Genomic DNA, 27,808 nt, shown 5'->3' with positions numbered 1-27,808 from the left:
GTACATATATATACACCGAAGAGCCATTGCATTATGACCACCCTCCATCTATAACAATGGGCTCGCCCAGGTTTTCATGGTTTCTCACCCAGGAACAATGCTTTCATGGGCCACATTAGTACCCATAATCCTCATAGAACAATCCCTGACGTCTGTAAGCTACTTGAACATATGCAGACTAGGTTCACCCATTCATGGCAACAGTTTTTCCTGCAGGGGATGGTGTTTACCAACAGGATAATGCACCATGTCATAAGGGTCGAATCGTCGAGGAACATTCCAGTGACTTTCAAGTCATGTCTTGGCCCCCAAATTCACCTGACCTTAATCCAATAGAGCATTTGTGGTCCTACTTGGAAAACCAAATTCGTGCTGCCACGCTACCTCGTCGCAATGTGAGGGAATTGCAGGACCAGTTGATGAGCGCTTGGTACCAGATACCTCAGACTACCTATCAGCACCTTGTGGAATCAATGCCTCGGCGGGTGCTAGCAGTTTTGAGGGCTAAAGGTGGTCCTACATGCTATTAGCAGAGTGGTCATAATGTAATGACTCTTTGGTATATATATATATATATATATATATATATATATATATATATATATATATATATATATATATATATATATATATATATATATATATATATATATGAAACTTGGCATACAGATAGTTCAAAGCACGAGGAAGGTCACTGTCTAGATAAGAGCATTCTACAAGAAACCGTTCCAGCGGGAAGAGCAAAAACCGAAATGGAATTTTCTGATTGGTTAAGCGTTAGTCATTGGTTTAAATTTAACGATTCAATTTTTAACATATTTTAAAGATAACATCAGTGATAATTGTTAGCTTATAGCTCTATTTTAACAAAAAATAGTTTATTGCACGTATTTAAATATTTAATTATTTTATATTCGGTATGTCAGATAAATTCAATGAACATTACGTGGTAGCAAGCGTGGTAATGAAATAGAAGAAAAATATTTATGTATTCAAAAACGAAAAATAATGGGAAAATGGTACTAATTCGTTTAGAAGAATAAAAACTCGACACCAATAAGGTTCAATTACGCCAATGATGTTTAATTAATTAAGGTAATATATGCATATTGAAGTAGAAGAAATAAGCTATGTACTAGAAAGAAAAAGTAATGGAGTAAAAATATTTATTTATCTAGAAGAACCGTAAAAGAAGTCGTCATACTATCATTGACGACAATGATGTTTAATTAATGCTGGTAATATGCATTAATTGAAATTAAAAAAGTAACTTCTGAACTAAAAAGCCAAAATCAGTAGAAAAGATAGTTATTCGCGCTTTGGGTAACCGTAAAAAATCTGTATATTATTATAGACACTAATACTCAATTAATATTGATAATGTGTATTAATTGAAATAAAATAAAATAAGCTATGTACTTAAAAGTCAAGCACATGGAGGAAAGATAAATGTAAAATTCGCTTAAGAAAACAGTAAAAAATCGCCTTTCACAGATGACACTTAATTCATAAGTATCACTGACGGACATAGTATCACGTACTACTGGTATTATGGTAATTGGCGAATTGGTTTTGATAAGAATTCTACAATAGGTTTTCTGTAATTTCATAAAAATATTTTTCCGAGGTGGTTAAGATAATGTATTGTTATCTCAACGAATTAGAATTGAAAGAACTCTTTCCACCACTACTTATAAATAATTTAACAGTAAATTAAAGGTCAGATAGAGAAATGGGTATGCTCCAAAATCCTTATGAATGAAATGATTATGAAAATTCTGTAAAATATGGGACAAATATTTTCTTATTTTATGTTTTAAATTACAAATAAAATATTTTTTCACTACATTTAAAATAATGTAAAAAATATTTGCCCTCTATTCCTTCAACTTAAGAAATCAGACACTTGAAAAAATTATAAAATTAACTTAATATTAGAAAAGTGCAGCCTTCTGCTTTTGTTCTTGACAAGAATGACCATTTTCGTTCCGATTGTTTCACTAGCTGTAGCTTCGTTGCAGTATTCATGACTCAAGTGCCCACTTTGTCCACATGCGGAACGTAAAAAAAACAAAACCCTTTATTGTAGGAAACAATGACCTGTTAAAACTAAATTTCTTTAGAAATTCTATAATTACACGGTATTAAATTACTTTATAATTTATAACGTAACCACACAAATTTGAAAAGTTTAAAAATGCATCCATACAGTCTTTGGTTTATTAAATTTCTTATGTTTCATTTTTTGGACGAAAAATTGAAAAAAATAAACATTTTAATTGCAAGGTTATAAAAAACCGTGATTTTTAACAAAAGTGATACTTGACTAATTAAACCAGCAAGATAAATCAAAGCCTAAAGCGTTTTTAGTTGCATGATTATTTTTTGTAAGCTAATTCTGCGCTATTCCTGCCAATTCCTGCCTCGTTAACTCAAATACTTTTATCGTCTTAATTACTTAAGTAAGTTAATGAAATTTTAACGAAGTTTTTATTATTTACAAGTTTTTATGTTTCGTAAGGCGCTTAATGGTGTTCTTCTTTTTTACTGGCTTAAACTTTTTATATTAAACGTGTTTCTTCTAATATTATAATATCCCTATGTATCATAATTAAAAATTATCGTCCTAACATTTTGTTTATTATCATTGAACAAAAAAGTTACATAATGTGATTATTAAAATACAAAGATGATCAAAATGTATTTAGCTGTCATCAGCAAATATTTAATATAAATTTCAAAAGCACCAATCTGTAAATTGCTTATTTATCCCCTATTTAACAACATTTGCTAGTAATATTTATTTATCATCCCTTCCTAGATTCTCTATTATTTTTACATAGATGATTTTGATTATTATTCAATATTAAACGCTTAAAACTAAAAGTAATGCCAGCTTATCACATCAGAAACTACAGTCATGTTAATAAATTAAGGATAATTCAGAATCATACGGAAATTAATCCGAAAATGAGATTTCACTTGTCGAATTATCACACACATCTTCAAAAATTATGTGTGTTACCGTAAAGGACCAAAATTAAGAGATTGTCGACTTTCACAAGTGAATGTCAACAATCACATAGTCGCTTTGATGAATATCCGAAATATTTGTTATATCCGATTTGATATTTGATATTCGTTGATATTATTATATTTATTCGTTATTTTAATATTTGCTGAGGATAGATTAGGAGAAACATCAGTGTTCGGAGCATCGGGCAAATGTATACCGGGCAGTGGCACTGAACCTTAAAAAAAAAACAATGTATACCGGGCAGTGGCACTCAATCTTTAAAAAACATCAATGTAGGGTATACCGGGCGAATGTATACGGGAAGTGGCACTGAACCTTAAGAAATTATCAGTGTGGAATATACCGGGCAAATATATACCGGACAATGGCACTTAACTAGACCTAGTATATATTTTGGACATTTGCAGCGACTATGTGACTGTCAACATTCACCGGTGGAAGACAACAACCACCGATTTCGGTCATTCACAGTAACATGTGCAAATTACATGAAGCCATCAGATGACGCCGATAGAACATCACAATGACGAGAGTGTAAGAGACAGATGTGTACAAGGAATGGTGGTAATTGTTCGTAATCGTTCTGTAAGCCGCTCAGTGCCATAACCGAATAGTTACGACACATTGTATGCATGTGGACGTTTTCCTACGTGGTAGAATTTTCGGCAGCCTAGAATGTGGGCGTTGTCAGATAGAAGTACACGAGGAACTTATAAGTGTCAGCTCTTGGCTTTGGTAACGACTCCAAGAGGATGGAAATCTCAGTAGAGGTTACAGTACAGATCGTCCCGAGTTACAGCGCCATACGAAAACCGGGGAACACTGCTTCCGACCTGTCTCGTCAGTTATCTGCAGCGGTAATGGGTACCACAGTTTCAAGGTGAAACAGAGTACATTGAGAAACATTGGTATATATGCTACCAGGTCTGTCAGATGTGTTCCGCTCTCGGCAACTCATAGTCGTCAGTGATTAGCCTGGCGTAGAGAACATACAATGTCAAAGTGGGCTTGTGTGATGTTTTATGACTAGTCCAGGTTTCGCTTGCAGTCTGAATCACTTCATATTTCATATGGAGAACGCCAATCATTCGTTACTACAAAGACCACTTGATTTAAATGCTGGTGCAGGATTGCTCCTTTGGGGTCAAATTATACTCCAGAACTGATCTTCGTGTTCATATCAGCACCGTGACAGGTCAAATTTATTGGGACATAGTTCTGGAACAACATGTTTGTCTGCATAGGCGTTGCCATGAATGCATAATTTGTGTTTAAGGATGTCATTCAGCCGTATTCATTAATTGGACAACTTCTTCAGATATTTATTCAGGATCTTTTACACTGCTGGAAAATTTCTTCTACCGTTTCTTCATCAATTGTAAGTTCAGTAGGTGCTACTGGTATTGGACATATGATATAATCACGTGAAATTAGTTTAGCGACTGTAAAAACAACTTGGAAACTTATGTGTACTTTCACGACTTTAGTAGGAATCATAATTAATTGAATCCTCGAGACAGAGTTGACCATTTTCAAAAACGACTATAACATTGTACAGTTCTAAATAATATTGTATAGTTCAGAAACGACTATAATATTGTATTGCATTGCATGTAAAATTAATAAAACGATGGTGATAAAAAAAATTGATAAATGGTGTTCCATGAAAATTAATTATTCAACAATATCATCAAAACCTGACTTGATAGAGCAACACAGTATTCAGATCTAAAGTCAGCATAACAAATTACATTAGAAAAGATGAACCCCACGCCAGACATCGAAAGCTTGTATCACTGTTATCACTATAATCACTTGTTTATCACTATAATATAAAAGTTTGCCCAAGTTCTACATTTTCCAGTTTAAACATGGCTCATATTCTCATATGACTCATATTCATTTTTTAAACTAGATACTTAAATCCCAAAGCAGTGTATTAGTGGTAGAACGATATGGATCTTCTGGTATATTGGTTAGCAGTACTTAACAAGAGGTTTAAAATTTTGGATAGTTTATTCAAAAAGTCCTCTGAGTAGGCGATTTTATCCGAACGCTTGACTTCTATGGCTCCTGGGTTGGCTTCAAAGATATGGAATTAAACATTGGTTGCCGTAAGCTGAGATAGGATTGGTTACTCAACGCCATTTATGAAAAGATGAAATTAACTATCAATCACTGTCAAATGTTTGCAACATAATGAATTATGCTCCCTTTTCATAAGAGAAATGATATGTTTCATATTTTCCATTTATAAATTTACAGTCGAATTAAAAGTCTTAGTATACATTTACAATTGCGAAGTTAATTGTCCTTAAAACAATTTTATCCTATTACTTATGAATTTTTCAAACACAATCTTCCATCACAGGAAGAAGTTAATAAATAAAAGTAAGTAAGAGAATCTTAATAATAGAGACCTGAAACATTACCTACTAGTTTTACAATAGTTTGCAAATTAAAATTTTTAATATTTAAGTTATTAAATTTTGATTTTAGAATTTTTCTTCAAATTTCAGTATTATTTGATTTTGTCGTTTTGATGGTATACTTGAAGAAAAATTAATCAAAATATGACACTAATCATCGATACAAGAAATAAATAAAATTTAAAAAATTGCTTTATTATTTTCGATTTTATAATTCATTATCTGATGTTTGCATCATTGAATGTTTCCTAATCAAAATTTAGTAATCTTTAGTTACTTGTATACTCATAGTGTTATTATATTTTTACTGCTGCAAAACGCAAAGATATTGTATTAATTATTAAAATAAAAATAAACATATAGAAACAGTGTTACAAAAGTTTGTTTTAAGCCAAATGACAGTTTCGTTAAATTTTATGGTTTTTTTTCGATAATTCAATTTAAATAATTATTCCGTGATTATATTAAATAATTATTCTATGATTTTTATTAAACTTTATAGTTATTATTATTGTTATTATTTTGTATACTGATTGGGTTACCTTATTTTTCATCTACTTCAAAAGTGAATTAAACATGGAGTTAAAATTGCATGGAGTCTGCAAAAACATTAAATAAAAAAATATTTAAAAACTAATCTTAATATATTACAACAATAACTTATAATTTCATAAAACACTTTTTAACAGATATATGTTAAAAAATATTAATGTCTTACTTCTACAATTAAAAAATGCTGCATTTAGCAGAAAACTAATTTTTACTAATTATTAGTAATATTTTAAAATTAAATTATTTATGCTTATTAAAATTTAATTTTTTGTTGATAAAATAAATCTACCAATTTTATAATTCAATAAAAAAATTGGAAATGTATTCATTAGTATTAATATTAAATCAATTTATCAAGTTTTATTAATTATCTTTTAGTTCACACGCATAAAAGAACGTCTTTATTAAACATTTTTGAAGATTGAACGAGAGAATGTTTAAATATATCTAAAAAAGATTCTTATCTCTTAACTCTTATCCTAACTCTGAGAATGATGTGGAATTATATAAACTAATCTTGAAGAAATCATGTTAAAATAATTTACGAGAATATTAAGACAAAAATCGAAAATTATTTATGAAATTCGAAATCATCATTTTTATATATATCAGTTTGTAAACTTTACAGTAGATGGCGCCAAGAATCAAATGTAGTTATCTACATTTCTCAAATTTTTTTTCACTATTTCGAACACTATATATGGTGCTGTTATCTATGAAGCAAAATGAAGAATATAAAAATATCACTAAAAGAACAATTTAAGAAAAGGTGATCTCACACTTGTCTGTTTTTTGGTAGTCAGATATTCTTTGCTAAAATAGTTTTAAAATAACTAAATAAAAGTAATTTATAAAATAAAAAAATTTAAACTGTTTGTGATCGTTAATATTTTTAACAGTATAGAAGTATGATATTCTTAAACATATAATCCATTAACCATTACTGTTCTTTCGATTTGAAGAAACCATGTTTAAACAGAATTTAGGCTTTTGCGCTAAAAATGGAAAAGAAATTAATTTTATTTCTTTTCTTCGTGGTTTTTTTGTTTATATATTTATTTGGATAGATATTTTTTTAATAAAATGAATAACACTACCTTTCTGCTAGTTATATTATTAATTTTTGTTTCTGCATGCATTTGCTAATAAACTTTTTTTTTTAAAAAAATGCTGACGTAGTTAGTGACTAAAAGCAAGAGACGAGTCTATTTTTTGTATTTTTATACTTTTATTATAATTTTTTGTTAAGAGTTTTTTTTTTTTTTTTTTTTTTTTTTTTTTTTTTTTTTTGTTACAAAAATTAGAAAACATGTTTTATTATTTAAATTTATAAAACATTTGTCATCAGAAATTCCCTTCTTAAATTCTCAACTATTTTTTACCCAAACATGTGAGAAAAGTTTCAAAAATATTTTTTTCAGCTCAAAAGTAAGAATAAATAAAACTTAATAAAATAAGAAACTTAATAGAATTTTAATAGAAATTTAAAGAAGAAGAATTTTTTTAATGGAAATTCAAAGAAGAAGAATTTTTTTAATAGAAATTTAATAGAGTATTATAAAATAAAATATTTTAAAAATATATCTAAAAATTTTCTAAAATTCAAGGGGACAACATTCTTATATGGAAGATTTATATGTTTATCAGCAGTTTGACATTCTCAACCACAGTACCGTCTTTACGCATGGGCGCACCCGAGCAGTGCCCAGGGGCCCCAGGCACTCAGGGGGCCCTTGAGAATCTTACTTTTTATAAATTGTATTAAAAAAAAAACTAAGAATAAACAACTTTGCATTATATAATTTTTAAAATAAATCCCAAATAGCAAAATATGGTTAATTTTCACTCAGCAGAAACCTTTTAATGTAAACCTAAAAAGGTTGGTTATGCGGCTTACGTGTAAATCTTCTAACCTTAAAACGAGATCAGTGGCCATCTGCTCCATTCTCACGCATATTACCCTCATCCAAAACCTTGGATAACAACCTTCTATATAAAAACCTTAAATCGAGGTTGGCTTAGAGTTTTCAAGCTTGAAAAAAAATCCTTTAATGAAGCTAGTCTCAAAGTGAAAATACTCTTAAGCCTAGGTCATTATAAGGTTTCTTTGCACAAAGTCTTGCATGCTCAGCTAAAATCCACCTTGTCATGAAATTTTAATGAGCAATGCAGTTTGATCCTATCGTTAGTGTGTGACGTTAGCTAAACCATCATTATGGACCTAAGTGAAAGTGGACCTAAGTGACCTTATTTAAAAAAAAAAGTCTTAAAAAATAATTTGTAATCCTTTTAGGATGAAAGGTTTAAAAACTGCAATATTTTTGCCCTATTAAAAAAAGCTTTCTAGTACAAACACTTTCGTTCGACAATAAGAAGAAAATTCTGACAGAAGGTAGCCGTAAGGTTGCATGCTTTCTGGGATATATACTAGTGTAAAAAGTGCGCATTTTTTTTCTAAGAATAGTGATTGATTACCATGCAAACACCAATAGTTTGAATAGTTTATCACTAGGAAAAATAAAAAGTCAGCCGAAATCTATTTTTCTTCGTTTAAATGAAGTTTTTAGGTGCTCAACTCCCTAAGCGATAATGTCTCTTAATATGCTTGAGATCACCGAAGTCAAGCATCACTGGCTACGGTCAGTGTGAGGGTGGATAACCACTTGGATCAGTCTGCGTAGGGACCGAAGATGTGCGGAATGGGTCCTCGTTAAACTTTCTACCGTAAAGTGCTCGACTTCGCGTAGGTCATTGGGTTACCGAAGCGGGGGTGCCATCCCCTCATCAGAGGATCAAAATTGGGATGGCATGTCTTCGGATCATCGTCAGGGATGTTTCCCAGACCGTCGCCAATAGCCCGTTGTGAAGCTCCAGTGTGACGTAAATGAACTACAACAACAACTCAATCTGGTTGACAACCAACTCTGTTTAGTATTCATAGTTAATTAAAGTAATAGTTGAAAGTGTTTCGAATCATACGACAGCAACTTTTAAACTGGTTATGTCTGATGTGCATTGAAAGATGTTTAAATATTGATATTATAATAGCTGACTTTTTAATAGTTTGACGAAACAATTCATACGTTTTGAATTTTTTTAATTGCTATACCCTAGCCGCGATGGCTCAGGTGATAGAGTGTTCGCCTTCCAATGAGGTGAACCGGGTTCGAATTCAATGATGGCTGGTCGATGCGAATCTGCATCCGGCTTGCACAGACCACAGTTCTGACGTGAAATATCCTCAGTGGCAGACGGATCATTGGTTAGAGTCCCTTTGCCGTCAGACTAACCGTGGGAGGCTCTCGTGGTCTTCATCTCCATGCAATGTAAATACGGGTTAGTTCCACTGAAAAAGTACTCCACGAATGCAAAATTTCTCCCGATACTTGATACAAGAGCTTCTTTGTTTTCTATATTGAGTTCAAAAGTAAAAGGCTACAAAGTTGAACATTTGAAGTCGTAAACCCAAAAATTGGGTCGGCTGTTCAATGACGGTTATAATAAAAATGAAACAACTGTTTAACCCTTGGCCGGGATAGCCTGGTTTGTAGGGCATTGAGCCCATGTACGTGGGATCGATCTCTGCCGGCGAAAACTCCCCGTGTAGTAAATGGTGACTGATGCACGTTAAGTCTGTCGAGTCACAAAGTCCTCCATGTTCCCATAACAAGTCATACCTCTGGGGGTACTGATCCAGTAGTTTCCTTGTCTTCTAGATTGGTTCAAAATTACAAGGCTGCGGAATTGAACATTGGTAGACGTAAACCCAAAAATTGGGACGGCTGTTCAACGACGGTTACAAAATAAAATACAAAACATTTTTTTATATCCCTATGCTTTTTAATTTATTTATTTTAATTAGAGCTTCTTCGTTTTGAAAATTACTTACTATTTGAGGATTGCAATTTGTTAGCATCTCATTTATTTAAGAAAAATTATGCCTAGTTTAAAAATGCTTTATTTTATGTGCATTGAGTTTTTGGGGCTATAAAAATGTGTTTTATCTTTGTTAAAATTATTGCATATCTTAAAAATGCTTAATTTTATGCATGTGAAGTTTTTTAGTTCTATTTTAAACAGTATGAAATGTAATAGGGGCCTAAAACATTTCTGTGCCCGGGGGCCCTGCTTGCTATTAAGACGGCCCTGCTCAACCAGCAATTTGTTAAAAATTGATTTAGCATATTACTGAAGACTTCAATAGCATTCTCTCGTTTCAGTTTGGTTGTCTGAATGGTATGTTAATTACGAAAGAGAGCTGAAATGCACGCGGGGGTCTTGGGGGATAAAATTAAGAAACTGTTCAACAAAAATTCAGTTTCATACTCTAAATTTCTCAGATACTCTAAATTTTACTAAATAAATTTCTTAAACCTGTTAAACAGATTGGTTTTTACCGTCAATGAATTTAAATCGATTTTGAAAACTGTCTCTGTTTGTCAAAAATATTGAGGGGGACTTTCAGATATTTCTAATTATTGAGAGGGACAAATACCCACCGGTACCTAAACCATCTACAGCCATGGAAATGCAACGTATTTAAAGTTATGTAAATAATTTAAAGTTATGTAAATAATTTAAAGTTATGATTATAATTTAATGTATACGTATATCCATTAAATTAAACTAAGTGAGTCATTCTGTGGTTCAAAACTTTTCTCCATCTTCAATGCAACTTCGATCTCGTTTCTTTAAAACAACATCTTAGCTTCCTCAATACCCCTTTTTAATAAAATCAATTTTTTTTATCACTAACTTGTTTTTCCATTAATAGACTGCAGTAATAATTGAAGTACCTAGAAATCTAAAAATACTAGATCTGGAGAACATAATTGATTGTAAAGTACAGATCATCCCAACTGAGCTTTAAGAACTTTTGTAGTATGGAATTTTATTGAATGAATCCTGGAGAATGAAATAAAAATTTATCCTTAGTTACTAATGCCAGCCAATGATTTTAATAAAATAAAAAATAAAAAAACTTTTTCGGTTTTTATAAAAAAAATACACAATTGTAAAGTGATGCAATATTGTATGATTGAAAATATTTTTCATTATTTAGATTTTATACTTGAATTTAATAAAAAAAATTCAACGACGAAATATTAGATTAAAAAGAATTAGTAAGATCAAAAATTGGAACGAAACATTGATGAAATTTGAAAGTCTTCTTAAAAAATTGGAAGTCCTCTTTAAAAAAGTGCAATAGATGGCGCCACTAAATTTTCCCAAAGGGAAATTTGATACTTACTCAAGAGGGATTTCTGCCATTCGATTATTTTCTGTCTGAGAGTAATTTTGACTTTTCTTTTTTCACTCAGTGCTTTTGCTTTGGTCAATGTGAAAGTTGCTTAGTGGCGCTATCTGTTGCTGAAGAAAATGACAATAAATGGTAAACAAACAGCATGAGTGGGCCGTTTTGTTTAACATCGACTACAGTTATATTTAAGGATAAATTTTGTGTATGTAGTTGTGGAAGAGTGTAAAAATATATATAATAAATATATTTATTACCTAACATAGTCAAATATTTTAAAAAAAGAAAGATAAAAAAAAGGAAATCGGACAGACAACTTCATGATAGATTTTAGTTTAGGTGCAATTTTTCTCGATTTCTTTTTCAAAGTTAAGCGAACCGAAAAATTTTTAACAAAATTCAACAGAACTAGAAGTATTAGGCTAAATGTTACAAGTAACTTAAAAGAAAATCGTTCTGTTCTTTCGTCGTTTTTCTATTCACAAATATTGTATTTGTAAAATAAAATCAGCGAAACGTCATGACGTTTCGCAACTACAGTTTGTTACAAACTGCAGTTTGTTTTACAAATAAGATGATAAGTTGAATTTTTCTCAATTTCTCTAATTATATAAGGTCAAAAACTATGAATTGGAGTGTTAGCTGCTATCTTTTAATCTCATGGTCCATTTCAGCTGTTTAATAATTTGACAATTAAATAATTTTTTACAATAATTTTTAACTCTATAGATTATCCTAACTAATGGAAAAATCTTTCAAATCCTCTTACAGTTGAAAGAAAAGCACAAGAAATAAATACACCTCATAAAAGTAGGCGATGAAAAGGATCTTTCATAAAAGATAAAAATAAGTATTAAAAATATGTTTTATAAGAATGGCATTCGATAGTGCCACAGCAGAAAAGGATTGCAAATAAGTTTTTACAAATTACGAATCATAAGTTTTTCAAATATTTATATAATGACAAAAAATCATTTCGCGATGAAAGAAAAATGATACATGAATCTCTTATAGGTTTATTGAAACAAATACAAATTTGGATTATGCTTTAACTTTTCATTTATTATTAAATTTTAATCGATTATAATATTTTTGTATATATCAAACTAAGAAATAGCGCCACTGTGATTATATCCTTAATTTTTCCTTTTATTCGAAATGTTGAATCAAGAACAGCACACATTGGAAACAATAACGAATTTTAGAACTGAAATTTTCTTTATTTATTTGTTTGAAGTTTTACATGCAAAGCATATATCTTTCAAATTAAATCTTTTGTAAATCGCCTGAAAATCTAAAATATCGTTATTTATCTAAGATTAATCTTTAAGGAGGTTTTCTTTCTTCTTTTCTTCGGAACAAGTCTTTGAAAAATGATAATTATACTTAGAATATAATTGGTAAATTTTCAGTCAATTAAAATAAAAAAATATTTGCTTGAAGAGCTTAAGATATAAAATATGCATTTCAAAACAGTTAATTATTATTGTCAGCTCCAGACTAAGCACAAACTCCATATTTTAGACATCATCAACTCATACCCATATTTGGTCTCATGATAAATAATGAAAAAATGGAATATTTAGAATGTCTATATAAAAATTAAAAGGGAAATTCAATATTTTCTATAGAAAAAATATTTTAAAAATTTTTTAATCAAAAATGTGTTGTAAATGAAATGTTAATGATTGTGTTATTTTCGTGGCTTTTTAATATGAATTTGATTGTGATATAATAGCATATATACAAGTCAAATAAAGTATATTATTTTATTTTGATGTAATTGAAAATGATATTAAATATCAATCGATAAAACTTATTTTTATATTAGTTTTAGTTATTTTTTATAGTTTTACTAATAATTTTTTATTTTTTTAAGAGCTGAAAATTACTATTAAAACTGCTCTTAAGACATATTTAGTATTTTTTTAAATCCCAATCTAACAACAACAACAAAAATGTGTGCTTTTTTTTTTTTTTTTAAGTTCCTGCTGCCCTCTATACACGGCTATTTATATTTTGAGTGAATTTTTATGTACATTGTACAACTGCAGTAATTACCAGTTAAAGTATGTTGAGTGAAATTTTAAACTCAGAAATTAAAAACTGTCTCGAGCAAAAAATAAAACTGAGGATGTATTATAGAATTTGGCTACTCTCAAAATCTTTTAACAGCTACAGCAGCAGCAAACAATTAAATAAAATACATTTTCTTTTCTGTACGCAGGCGTTTGAAAACCTATGTTTTAACCCAGCTACGTTTATGATGGAGTACTCAAAAGTTACCATATTTTTAATTATTGAAGGTGTTTTTCGAAACTTTTTCCTGAATAAAAAGCCACAGTGTGAGTGCTTTGAACTTAAAGTACAGCTTTCATTTTAAACTCTATATGGGTCATTCTCACAAAAACAGTCATTTTCATGTCCCCAGTATATTTTATGTTTGTTTTACAGCTTACGAAAAAAAAAATCAGGGAAAGTGTCCTTCAGAATGCAAGCTAACAAAAGAATAAAAATAAAATTATCAATTTTTATTTATTTTAGGTAATTAAAATATACCAATATGTCATTCCCTCACTTGTCCCCACTGCTAATTTAAAAAAAGAAAAAAATTGTTTCTGAAATAAAAAAAATTTTTTTACAAATTCGTGTTTTTTATTTCAGAATACTAAAATATAGAATTCAGAAAATCAATTTTAAATTTAATTTCTGATAAAAATATTAACACAGCACTATTTTAAACTTTGTCCCCAGTGTTTCGCGTCATTCCCTCACAACAATGTTCTTATCACCTGCAATCTTCTTAGAATAAAATTATTTTAATAAAAACTTCAGAAGTTAACAACTGGCATCATAGAAAAAAATTGCAGTATGTTTCCACCTTCAACTTAAAGAAGCTTTGATGGGGAATAAATTTGAATGAATCAAACCATGTAAAATTTTTTACATTTGTCATTCCCTTATGTCATTTTTTAGAGTAAAATAAAATACAACTTCATCGAGAAAGTGGATAATTATATGTTGCTTTCTTGTATAATATAATTGTATGTGATTGACTTCAGAAATTAATTAGGCTTAACTGTTATTTTTAAATTTTATTCAATTCGTCATTCCCTCACAAGTGTATAAAGTGAGGGAATGACGCTGAAGTAAGGGAATGATTCAAGATGAGTATATTATCAAATTTTTTTTTGTTCAATCGTGCCAGCCAATTTTATTTCCCAAACCTGTAAAAACTATTAAATATATAAGACTAAATTATAATAAATATTAGATATACTTAGTATGCTATCATTTTCAAACTTTAGGTAGATGTAACTTAGATAAAAACATGTATTAAAATAAAATATCATTCCCTCACTATTAGTGTCATTCCCTCACTTTTTAAATAGTGAAAATAATTAATTTACTTATTAATTAATTTGAAAAATGAATTAAAAAATTAATAAATTAATGTATTAAATTAATTAATTTATTTATTAAATTAACTGATTAATTATTAATTATTATAAATAAATAATTATAAGTTAATTATTTAAAAAATTAATTAATTTAAATATTAAGTATAATTTATAGGATATATACTTTCTTTATAATGCCATTACATATTTCTATTAATATAAAAAGTTTCAGAGCTTTTTATTCACTTTACTTTTTTGAGATTTTATGAACTGAAAAATTACAGTTTTCGTGAGAATGACCCATATACATACTATTATATTGCTGTAAAATATTGCAAGAAATTTAAAATACCTTAAATATTTTTTAAAAAAATTAGAAAATATCGCTCATTTTAGCAAGATTTTTTTACTTATATAATAATCATTTAAGAAACAGATTGTAAACTTTCCAATCCAATCCAATTATCCGAATATAAGCCGAGAATTTATAGAAAATTTTCGAAAACATAAGTTAGGATTCGGTTTATAATCAGATCCACTAACTTTGAAAAGAAATGGTCAAATAAGGAAACACGATAAAATATAAATATGTTGCAGTCATTGTTTATTTATTTAAAATAGTTCTATCATTCATAATTGTTAAATTTATTTTTGCACAAAATTATATCAGTAGGAATCATTTCTATTGGCGATAAATTTTATTCATCGATCCAGTTTTCATGACGCCAACAGAAGCTTAATTTCTACACAAAGAAAGTGACACTGATTAAAATTACGTTTTTAAAAAATCATGTACTTCCGATAACATTTTTAAGTCAGTGGAGATAACCTCCCAGAACCACCAACCCCAATTAACGACCGTTGCGGAACAGAGAGTGGTCGCTCCTGAGAGGTTTCACTGTACATCTACTTTTGTAGAGGCAGAAAATATCGAGAAACATACATACAAAACATAAAATAATCGATGAAAACGGAATGCATTAAATATAAAAAAATAGTTGGTGGAGTCCCTCCGCGCGGAAGAAGTTAAACTTCGCAACCTGCGACGTTAATTGTAGAAGAATCAGCAGTCGTAGAAGGATCACTAGTTCTATTCAACGACTCTTTTTCCTGCTCCGCTCGCTTCCGTGCTCTGTAATCACGATAATATTGTGCATTTTTCCCTTAATACCCTAATAATATCACGATAATATTGTGCATTTGGACCTCTTGAACCAGTGGAAGTGCTTGTGGTTGCCTCATCGTCTCGCCCTGGAAAATGTATTTGTATTAATAATGTATGTGAATGCGTCATAAAGTAATTTCAGAAGAGAAACAATCAATTGATATTCACAAGAGACGTACCTTGACATAACCTTAAATCCGTCGTATTGTCCGTGGGATTGTTTTTACTCATTTTTTACAATTGTTATCCACTAAATTTGAAAATAAAAAATACTACCCTATTATATTATATGTGTATCAAAACAAACTAAAAAAATATTTATAGAAAAACAATACTTTTATGACTTTTATTATTTTTATGCTAGTGAGAACCAAAACAATATGGAAATGAATGAGGGAAAACTGGATCCTACCACGTGATTTCCCGGCCAATAAAAATGTAGCGTTAAACGTTTAACGCAACCTTGTTGGAAGTCGCATAGGAAGTATAACTTCAAAAATAGAAGAAAAAAAACACATAAAAAGGACAATTTGAAACTATTGTTTCTTAATCGACCATTTTGGCATGGCAGTTAAAAGATCTGAACAGTCTTCATGCTGGATGGACGCTTACCCCACATTTGAAAGAAGCATTGTAACTGGTGTGATGTACATAGAAGATGTCTTGTAGCTCTGTGTCATGGTTACAGTTAGCCCTAATTATGTATTAATCAAGATTAATTTTGGACTTCATGGCTACAGCAAAATTTTGTATCCTTATTGTGCGTAATTAAGTTATTGGTATAGTTGGAAATACAGTAGTGTATCCAATGGCAAGAATCAATTGGCAAAATATGAAATGATTAAACATTCCATACATTGCATTAGAGTCGTGGTAGCTCAGGGGATAGACCACTCGCCTCCCAGATTGGTGACCAGGATTCGAATCTCGGCAATGGCTGGTTGATTCAAATTCCGCACCCGGCTCGCACCGACCACAGTGCTGACGTAAAATATCCTCAATGGTAGACGGATTATGGGTTAGAGTCCCTCTGTCGTCAGGCTAACGGTAGGAGATTTTCGTGGTTTTCCTTTCTATGTAACGCAAATCCGGGTTAGTTCCATCAAAAAATGTCCTCCACGAAGACAAACTTCTCCCAATACTTGATCCAGAAGTTCCCTTATCTTCTTGACTGGATTCAAAATTACTAGACTGCGGATTTTCTTGTAGCAAGTACTTGAATATGAACCAATGTTTCTCAGGAGATATAGCACTCGCCTCCCAGAGAAGTGAGCAGGATTCGAATCCCGGAGATGCCTGGTTGATTCAAATTCCGTATCCGGCTTGCACCGACTACAGTGCTGACGCAAAATATTCTCAGTGGTAAACGAATCATGAGTTGGAGTGCCCTTGCCGTCAGGCTAACCGTGAGAGGTTTTACTCCCCATGTGCCATATATGCGGGTTAGTTCCATCCAAAAGTCCTCCACGAAGGCGAATTTCTCCCAATACTTAATCCAGGAGTGCTCTTATTTTCTGGATTGGGTTCAAAATTCCAAGGCTACGGAGTTGAACATTGGTAGCTGTAAACTAAAAATTCAGTCCACTGTTCAACAACGGTTATAAAATAAAAGAAAATACATTGCATTTACATTGTGTACAGAGATATGTGAATGACAAACCGAAAAAACCAAATGACAAACTGCAAATTTAAAGACAGGAATGTTCCAAGCTTTTAATTGGGTATTTACCGGTATAGTTGGTATATAGTACAGTAGTATATCCAAAGACGAGAACCGGTTGGCTAAGTATGAAATGATTAAATATTCCATACATTAACATTGTGTACCGAAATATGCGAATGACAAATCGCAAATACAAAATGACAAACCGCAAATTTTAATACATGAATATTCCATGCTTTTAATTGAGATTTGTTAGTTGAAAGTAATTTATAGTTTGCAACAATTATTCTATTGTCTAGAATAACAAAGATAGCAACGAATCAAATTTGATAAATACTAAAAAAATAATATTTTTCGCCAAGGAAAGTTAAGGAAGCCATGTATCGGCTATTAATTGATTAAATTTAATGTCAGTGCTCTTTTTATTAGCCTTACGCATTCAAATTGGCGAAAAGAAAGTGTGTGAAATATTATCGAGTTTTAATGAAATCAAAACATTATCTTAACGGTTTTCGATTTCTATGCTAATGTGTTAGGCAGATGCAGAGAGAATCTGTTAAAATAGATTTTATTCTGCACTCAATTCAAGGTTGTGGTATAAAAAATAGTGCAGATTATATGAATGATTTTTATTTACAAAGAAAAGGACTAAAAATAAAATAGTAATTTAGTTTTAAAATATTAAGAAACATGGATATTTCAGCAAGACAGCAACGTAGCACAGTATACATTTGCCTGGTATTTCTTACACATATATTTTTTGCTTTACAATTTAAGAACCTTTGCTCGATATTACCAATACTGATGTTTTTCCGAAACGGATATAATTAAAATATCCAAATAATAGTTGTTATAACAGATTATAAATAATAGATATATGTATATAGACTATAATAGACTATTATAGTAAAATTTATCTTTCATAAAAAATGATTATTGAATAGAGAAATGGTTATTTTTCTTTGGTGGTCAACTCAGTAATATTTCTTTTTTTCAAGAAAAAAAACGCGAGGAAAGAACAATGTGCTGTTTCTTTCTTCGAGATTTACACCCGCCAAACCATTTTATCATATTCTCTCTAAAGAGCATTTGTCATTGTATACAATGCCTACATAAAGGGCCTATTAACTCAAATATTTCATGATTTGTAAGTAAATGCCAGGCTTTGTTGTTGCAGCATTTCTTACATGATGGCAACATCTATGAAAGTTAAATAAAATATTATTACGCTAGAAAAAAAAAATTGTTTTTTTTTTTTTTTTTTTTTTTTTTTTTTTTGAGATATATTTCTTTAAATTTATTGTGGTTCTACCAAATTGAAATCAAGTTCTAGCGTTTAGAATGGGCTTCATTAGAAAATTTCATTAAATCGAGCACTTTTTTAAATTGAGCGCTTTTTTGTGGAAAAAATACGGTGTGGAAAAAATAATAATCAATAAATCAGTATTGATTACGGCAATGATATCATACATAAAACTAAAAGACGTATGCTTACACAATTAAAGCTAAAACAATTTCTATTTATTATTTATAATTAATTTTTGCTCTTCCCGGGGACTTTACATTATTTGAAGTTCATACCATCAAAATAAAGATTACATTTATTCAATATTATTTGCAATAATGCAATCTCTCAGAGCCAAAGTTCAGTAGCGTTTCGGTGGGTCGTAGAAAATATATTTCCAATGTACCTATAGTAATTATCTTTGGCACCGCTTTTTAGTACCAATCGAAAACACCAATTAAGATATTACCAGTAGTATCAATATTATTTAGCATAATGTAATCTCTCCGAAACAAAAGATTTTGGTGAGTCGTAGAAAATCGGTACCTATAGTAATTATCTTCGGCACTGCTTTTTAGTACTAATCGAAAACAGCAATTAAGATATTAACAGTAGTATCAATATTATTTAGCATAATGCAATCTCTCCGAAACAAAAGATTTCGGTGAGTCGTAGAAAATCGTTACCTATAGTATCTTAAAAATCGGTACCTATAGTATATACGGTATCTTTGCCATCGCTTTTTAGTACCAATCGAAAACACCAATTAAGATATTGCCAGTAATATCAATATTATTTAGCATAATGCAATCTCTCCGAAACAAAAGATTTCGGTGAGTCGTAGAAAATCGGTACCTATAGTAATTGTCTTTGGCACCGCTTTTTAGTACCAATCGAAAACACCAGTTAAGATATTACCAGTAGTATCAATATTATTTAGCATAATGCAATCTCTCCGAAACAAAAGATTTCGGTGAGTCGTAGAAAATCTTTTTTCCATTGTACCACTTTATCACCACTTTTTAGTCCTGATCAAAAACACCAATTAACTTAATACCAGTAATATATGTAAACAAAATTAATTAAGCACCATTTGTTGCAGAAAATAAATACAGTAATTTTTTATGGTTCCCCAAGTACTTCTTCTTCCTTAATTTAGCATTTTATCACTGAACTTATTTTTTTATTTCAATCTGTACCTATTACCAAAATAAAATATATTTGGCGTCAATAGCAATATGGCAATATTTTACAGTTCTTATATACGAAGAACCTTTTCTCCATTAATGTAGCATTTTAATACAAAGCTCTTTTGTTTTAATTATATCTTTCAGCAAAATTTATTAATTATAATTCCCGAAAATAATTACTAACGGCACTAATATTTTAATAATTAAATTTTACTAACTAAAGTCGGTACTTCTTTCGAAGGCTGTAAAAAAATCACCGATATTATTGATGCCAGTGATGCTTAATTAAATGTGGTATTAAATACTCTTTGTATTGCAGTTATAGGAGCTATGGAAATGAAAACCTATTTTACAAATATATGTGCATTGCCTAAAATACCTATTCCCAAGTCTTAATATATTATTTATTAGTTCTTGTTGAGATTCATTTTTCAAATTTTTAGAGATACGCTTTAAGAGGGTATTTGCACTTCAAGAAGAAGATCACGAACACTCACACATGTGACCTATGACGTCAGCGCCAGCCGATAGTTTATTTTATAAATTTATAACCGTTGTTGAACAGCCGACCCAATTTTGGGTTTACGACTACTAATGTTCAACTCCGTAGACTTGTAATTTTGAACCCAATCCAGAAGACAAGGGAACTCCTGAAGGGTAGAAATTTACAGGGCGATTATGGGTTACGGGGATTAAAATTATTGATACAAGCAAATAACGATTTAACAATTTTAGGCGGATGAAAGAAGAAACGTATTTCCTCAAAACAATAATTTAGTAGAGTTTTTATTTATTTTTACATAAGGCAAAAACTTACCTATTCATAAACTTTGTAGTGATTCTATATTATTATTTACTATAATAAAACACAATGATTAGCAAACTAAGCTAAAAAGAAATAATCATTATAAACCATAAGTATTCTATGGGGTTAATCTTCATTCGATAAACTTGAACTCCAAGATTACAAAGTGCTGATATTACCTCATTTTATTTGGTTCTTCCCTATTTTATATCTGCGTCAGACGGAGTTTAAGACTCAGCATAGTTTCGTTACCATGAGAATGATATGCTGTTTGTGTTTGACGCAGTATAGCCGCTTCCGACTCTAAAAACACTAAATTTTAGATTCAAATCAAATTGAACCTGAAAATTTCAATATATTATTCCGAAATAAACACTAATGTGAAACAGCAATATATTTCAAGAGGGATAAGATTTAAAGAGGAGGGGAGGGAGAAAAAAGATTTAAAGGTGTAGGGATTTAAGAAGAATAAAACGAAAAAAAGGATTTTTAATGGGAAAGAAATAAAACAAACACACATTTGAAATTATATACTTCATTCAAACGAAAAATAAACCTTCATTACATTTCTAAAGCTGACTGCTTCATTTTTACGTCACTGACGTAAAACCCTCTTAAAGAGGAATCTTAAATATTATCTTCATAAATACTACACATCAATCATTCTCAGAAAAATTATTTCACCTTTCAAATGGGGAAAAGTCGAAAAACTGAATAACACCTAAAGAAGATTAACCCAGCTGAAGTGACGTAAAGATTTTAATTCTACAGAAATGACAACAAAAATTAATAATCGTCTGCTTTAATTTACGTCAAGGTTTTTATTTAATTTTTTTCTTCTCTGTTTTAAGTAATGCATGATCTTTCCTTATTGGAAAAAAAAATTCGACTTTTATCTTTATGACGAAAATTAATTATGATGATATATTTAGTAAGCATTCACCAATTCTTTTTTAATGAGTATTGTGGCAGGAAAGTCTGATTTTATTTCAGACGCTAAAGGTCTGAATGTAATTAGTGTGCATACAAAAAAAATTAAAAACATTTCCTAGTAAGAGTTTGTTTTAATGTAAAATTAAAAAGATTTTTTTCCCCTTTAAAATCGTAAGAAAACTCTGCAGTGTATATATTTATTTACAGCGTATTCTGTACTAACTCGCCTTATTGTATAGTTTTAAAATCCAAGTTAAAAATAAATTCAAGCATATATACACATTAAGAGATACAAATTAATGTTTAAAGAAAACATTATTAAAATTTTACATTAGTTAATGTTAATTAATAAGTGTTACTTTACTTTTTACTCTAAGTTAGCGGTTACTTGGTGTTAAATTTTGAGTAAGGCGAAATTTAAAACGATAAAAACCAGTTTGTTTGCTAAATGAATATCGAAAGTTCTTCTAATACTCACTTTTTCACTCTTAATTGTGTAAGCAAATCAAGTCTTTTGATGTTTTTAATCTCGCCCTCCTCATTTATGTTTCGGCAGGTTTCTATTAATTTTTTTTTCACGCCTGAATGTCTGTCAGCGTACCTTATAATGTGTGTACTTCTTTTCAATTTTATTTTTAAACAAAAATAATTTAAGGATTCTAAAAATAAGTGATTAAAGTTTATGATTTCAAAAACAACCTGCATACACATAGGGGGTCACAAATTAATACATAAGCTATAAAAAAAAGCTATAAGAAGCAGACAATTAACTTTGAATGGAAGTAAGATTAAAAATGTCAAAATCTATTAGATTGATGAGGCGAATATTAAAAATATCTCTAAATTTCACCTGACAATCAAATTAGTTCTGGTACTTTTCCTCAAAAGTGATTTATCGAATTCAAACAACGTTTATGTGTTAGGTGGGCATGGAGGACTTTGAGACCCGATTCATTCAACGTGCACCAGTCACCTTTTACTACACGGGGAGTCTTCGACGGGCAGGGATCGAAGTTACGATCTCTTGGACATGGACTCAGTGCCGTACCAACCATGCTATCCCGGCCCTAGAGGGATATTGATCCAGAAGTTTCCTGGTCTTATGGATTGAGTTCAAAATTACAAGACTACGGAGTTGAGCATTGGTAGCCTAAACTCAAAACTGGGACGACGATTTATAAAATAAAACGTTTATGTGTTTTTTTGCTTACATATTACTTATTTATAATCTGTAATAGTTTGGTTATTGTACCACCGCTATCATTTTGACATCATTTTTGACAAGGCTTCTAAAAATGTAGGCTATATAATAAGGATAGAGCTTTGAAGCATAACGCTGGCCAAATTGTCGATTCCTATATATTTTCGCGAAAATGTGAAGACTTAACTTCTATGACCCAACTCGTGGTTGACAAAATTAATTGTTACGGAAATATGAAACTTTACTTTTTTTTTTATTGCAATTAGCGATATGAAGTGTTAATATTCGGTGGGTGACTGTTGAATGAAAACATATTGTAACAAAATTAACAACTTTGAAGTGAGTAAATATGCTTACTAAATAAGTTGCTTAAAAATAAGTTTCCGACATTTATTCACCAATAAAATAATATAAAAAACCATAGTTGTAATGCAAGAGAATTGAATAAAAGAAATATCCCAAAAAGTTTGTTTTTATTTAAAATAAATGATATTTACTTATTATCCCGTGAACCATTTTCTCCAAATCTGAAGATAAATTTTGAAATTATATATCTTTAAATAATATCTCATTTTTGAAAGCAATAAGTTGTCAATTTCTTTATAATCAAATACTATACTAAAATAAATCTGAAAGACACCAAAATGACTTTGGCGCGATGTTGGCGAAAATGGTCGATAGGATAATACGTAAGTACCAAATAATTAACTAAATTCCCTTTTCATTCAGTACCTAAATTACTAAGAAATTTAAGTCAATTTTGTCAGTTTACTGAAAAGAAGAATAAAAATCATACATCAAATTTCAGTGGTTCGGAAGTATGAGAAATCTTATATCTTTTACCGCCTACTTTTTCCGAATAAAGCATCGTCGAAAACTCTGTAACTTAAATTGTTATTAGTGCTCAGAATAAATAAAAGAGGAAATAGATAAATTATTTTTCTTTCCTTTGAAAAATAAAAAATTTATAAAAATGGAAAGACTGCATAAAAAAAAATTTAAAACGCTAAAATAAAAAATTAAAGAAAAAATGGATAAAAAATTTAAATAATGAAACAAAAAATTAAAGTGAAAAAATGGATAAAAAAAAATAAAAGTGCATAAAAATTCAAAAATTGTAATAATAAACAAAAAACATCTTGAAAACTCTATTTACTCGTGAAAAATAAAGAGCCTAGATAAATCTATCATAAAAATCAAATTAAATCTCGCCTAACTTACCAAAATGAGAAAAATACTATTTCTTCAAAATCTGAATTTACCGCCCATTTGGCGCTGTTTCTGTTTGAAAATATATCGATCGATAAAGCTGTTTCCAGAAACTTCAAGTTTTTTATTTTATTTATCTATTTGTGGAAAAAGTTTATTTCTAGAATTACTAACAATGTATAATAATTGTTATTTCATAAATTTTAAATTTCCATATTGGCATCTTTATGAAGTATAAATGATTCGCTGTTTTTACTAAGGGGGAGAAGAAAAAAAAAAAATTTATGTTGTGAATTTAATTATGAATTGGAAAAATATTTTAGATCTCTCCAAAACGAAACCGTCATTCTCATACCTCCCAAGAGTAAAAAAAGAGATAAAAATGATCATCATCAGTTAGGAATATTTCATCTCATCCAGCAGTGGGACCACTCAGCAAACACGTGCCCGCCGGCATATGTAGGCGTGGTTCTACTCGAAGAATCTAACCAATCAAACAGTCGGCTTCTCACCTGATCATGGAGCGATGTCATGAAGCGGATATAGACCATCCCAATGTCGTGTGGGGTGCTCAGTTTTATTTGCGTATTTATTATTTATTAATTAAACATTAATTAGTTTATATTATTAAAAATTAATATTAAGAAAGTTATGAATCTAAGAAATGCCATTTATTTGTTATTTTAAATGTTATCCTTGTGAAAAACTGCTTCGCCGACAATAATATCAAAGTTTGAGTTCGAGATTACATGATACGATTCGTGACGTACTTCCTTCTTTACTGCCTAGGAAAACGGCTAACTTCGCCTAAGGCTAACTACACGTTTTAAAAACCAGTAATTCGTACTGTTATGGAACGCCCTAGGCGATTGTCATATGCTGGATTTGTGAAGCCACCTCAACAAAAATCTCGACGAGTGTCAGACGCAGGACACAGTGGAATTAATTCTCAATCAACGTGCATGACTATAAAGAGCGGTGCGGCTTCTATCGAATCATCCGAAGCTAAGTCTTCTTTAATGTTAAAGGAATCCAGTAGATACGAGATGAATTTAAACCGCCCCACACGTCGTACTAGCCGGCCAAGTCGGGGAGATGATTCTTTTACTTGTTCTCAACAGTCAGTTCTTAGCGCTATGGACCGATTTGTGAAAGCCATAAACAACATGGATTCAACAGTCTTGGTGCCTTCTCGATTACAGGATATGGAAGTAAGCAACGAAAATAGTAAATTTTCTAAATGCTTACCGTCTGGCCTTAATAACGCAGATGTATATAGATTCTACACCATGTTAAAAGAAGTGAAAACTGAACTTTTGTGGGGACCTACTTCGTTGGCTACCCCTGAAGTATCCCTTCCTTGCAGTGGTAGATCATCTCCCAGTAACAGCAGTAGAGTTATGAAACATATCCGTCAGCCATCAGATGACAGTTTGGGTAGCACAGGTTTTCCCTCAGATCAAGAAACTGACAGTGATATTGAAAGTGTTGTGACTGATCGGGACAGTATTGAAGATCAATCATCAGTTCCTCCTGGTAATCACCTAGCTACTGCTTTTCGGCATCACCTTCTAGGACTGCACACAATTTTGAATGAATTAGCAGATTCAGCAGACTATTTGTCTTCCAGGTACCAGGAGGAAATCGAAGCAGCCTCTGCGTAACCTATGTTCTAGTGTAGTTCAAATGTAAGTAAAGAAAAAAGACAATTTTTGAAACGTTAAAATATTTTGCAAGATGAAATGCAGATCAACAAGAAACTTGTGATGCTATTTCTTGCAGCTTATTCAGAACTTCGTAAGTGGCTTTAATGATGTGATCTCTGGCTTTAGGTTATGTTCAACAAAACTTAATTTAGTTTCCTGTCAATGTATCCTTGGTATAAAGCGAAAAAATTAACTTCTCATAAGCTCATTCTTTTTTCAAATTTGTTTTCCAAGGATAAGAATTAGCAATCCCAAAGAAAAATATCTTTACCCGGTGTTGAAATATCTTGCATTTCCATATTTCAAATTAATGGTGACAATATATTCTCATTGAAGAATTTAAAACTTTTTCTGTAGTTTTGCTTATTTCAAATTTTGTATTTAAATCTTTAGTCATTATTTATTGCAATTTCTGTATATTTATGTACAAGATGTAGGAATTTCGGTGTGGTATATAGCTGCAACCCCGTTTCCACTTTTCTAAATCAAGTTCCTAGTCTTATTTATGCATAAATTTCTTCTCACATTCCTTGCTATTCATATTTGTATGTTTATTTACTTTTATTTAACATAAACTGAGAAGAATTCATAATGTACTGCATATCATAGCAACAGCCACTTAACTTTTTAATCTCTAACCTCTTTTTCAATTAAATTAATAACATAGTTTTCATAAGTTTTATGGATTTAACATTTTTAACTGAAAGAATGCTAATATCAAAAATTTTCAAGCAAATATTGCAAAACTCTTTCGTGGAATTAAAATGTACTAAATTTCAACAAAGTGCAACGTTTGTAAAAATTGATTTGAAAATTATATTTTAATTAAAAAGTCATATTATGAAATGAAAATTTCGATACGATAATTAGACTTTATAATTATTAATCTCAGATTATGTACTATTACAATAATCTTGTTTTTAATATATAGATTTTAATTTTAAAGTTTACAATTATCGGAACAAGTTTTTTAATTAAATGTTGGAAAAGTCGATATAGCATTAAATGCACTTCTAACACTAGTTCCATTTTTAAAAGTTAAAATTCATAAGAAACATGAAAGTTTTTCTCTAATTGTTATTCTAAAAACTTTCCCTCTTTTTTTTTTAATAAAAAGTAAAAAAACCTTTTGTTATTAGGCTTTTAAAATTTTTATGTGAATATTTTATAAAGTTAATGTATTTCATTCAATGGCTTTAATCAAGATTTATAAAAAAATATTCTTACGCAGCATGTTATTTTCGAACATTAAAACTGATTAATTTAAAAATATTTTAGTAATTGTTGGTTTTTTAAAGAGATTTATCTTTTTATAGCAAAGATGTAATACTTAATGTTTTTTAGGATATTATGAATGAGTTTATTATGCATTCATTCTTCTTTAAATCTAGAATAGTTACTGTATTAATATAAAATTGTTTCTTAACCATACAAAAAGATTTAAAGTTTATCTTTTTTTTTATGTTGTTTTGACAAGCTTAAATTTATTTGGGATCTATATTATTCTCTTAATATCAAAAATTAACCTGGTGAAAATTTGTTAATATAACTTTAATTATTTATGAAATGTTTTAAGTTTAAAAAATTTTATTGACTCATTTTTTGATTTATATTGTCCATTAAGACTTATTTCGTACTTATGTTCTATTTAATAAATTAAATGGGCATTCATTTTAGTTATTAAATTTCATCAACCTTATTTAATGTTTTATTTCATAAGAATTTTGTATTTCTTTTCTTTCAATAGATACTTTGTATATATTCATTATACGCCATCATTTTGTAACTAATTACTTAGTAATGTAACTAAAATATTCTGCTTTAGGCACTTGCATGCCAAACTATAAATCAACCAAAGATAATGATTCTGCATTCTGGAGTTGTTAGTATTTAAAGATGTCTGTAAATCTTTGATGGTCTAACTAATAAAATTTAAGCTGTTGTTTACGTAGTTGTTGATTTTTTATTAGTCTAT

The 27,808-nt window shown here is 30.0% G+C and overlaps 1 protein-coding gene and 1 long non-coding RNA gene across 2 annotated transcripts in view; one reads left to right on the top strand and one right to left on the bottom strand.

The window, feature by feature from the left end:
• LOC139425380 (uncharacterized) overlaps positions 1–21,645 on the bottom strand; it is a 46,245-nt gene extending 24,600 nt beyond the window's left edge. Inside the window, exon 1 of the long non-coding RNA XR_011636619.2 lies at positions 20,964–21,645. This is a non-coding gene — a long non-coding RNA (uncharacterized LOC139425380). The remainder of the gene's footprint in view (positions 1–20,963) is intronic.
• Positions 21,646–24,660: 3,015 nt separating this feature from the next.
• LOC107436539 (mid1-interacting protein 1-B) lies at positions 24,661–27,780 on the top strand. Its single transcript, XM_043046220.3, has one exon. It carries the CDS (start codon positions 24,979–24,981, stop codon positions 25,789–25,791), a length of 813 nt encoding a protein of 270 aa, XP_042902154.2. The 5' UTR covers positions 24,661–24,978; the 3' UTR covers positions 25,792–27,780.
• The last annotated feature ends 28 nt before the right edge of the window (positions 27,781–27,808 follow it).

This window comes from Parasteatoda tepidariorum, chromosome 1 (genome assembly GCF_982258835.1).
Source record: "Parasteatoda tepidariorum strain Cologne lab strain chromosome 1, Ptep-v5.0, whole genome shotgun sequence".
Lineage (NCBI taxonomy): Eukaryota > Metazoa > Arthropoda > Arachnida > Araneae > Theridiidae > Parasteatoda > Parasteatoda tepidariorum.
The sequence above is the reverse complement of the archived record's forward strand: the minus strand, read 5'-3'. Positions and strand labels throughout refer to the sequence as shown.

Bases quoted from the DNA above. Each gene is read 5' to 3' on its own strand.
- LOC107436539 (XM_043046220.3), top strand. From the start codon at position 24,979: ATGGAACGCCCTAGGCGATTGTCATATGCTGGATTTGTGAAGCCACCT.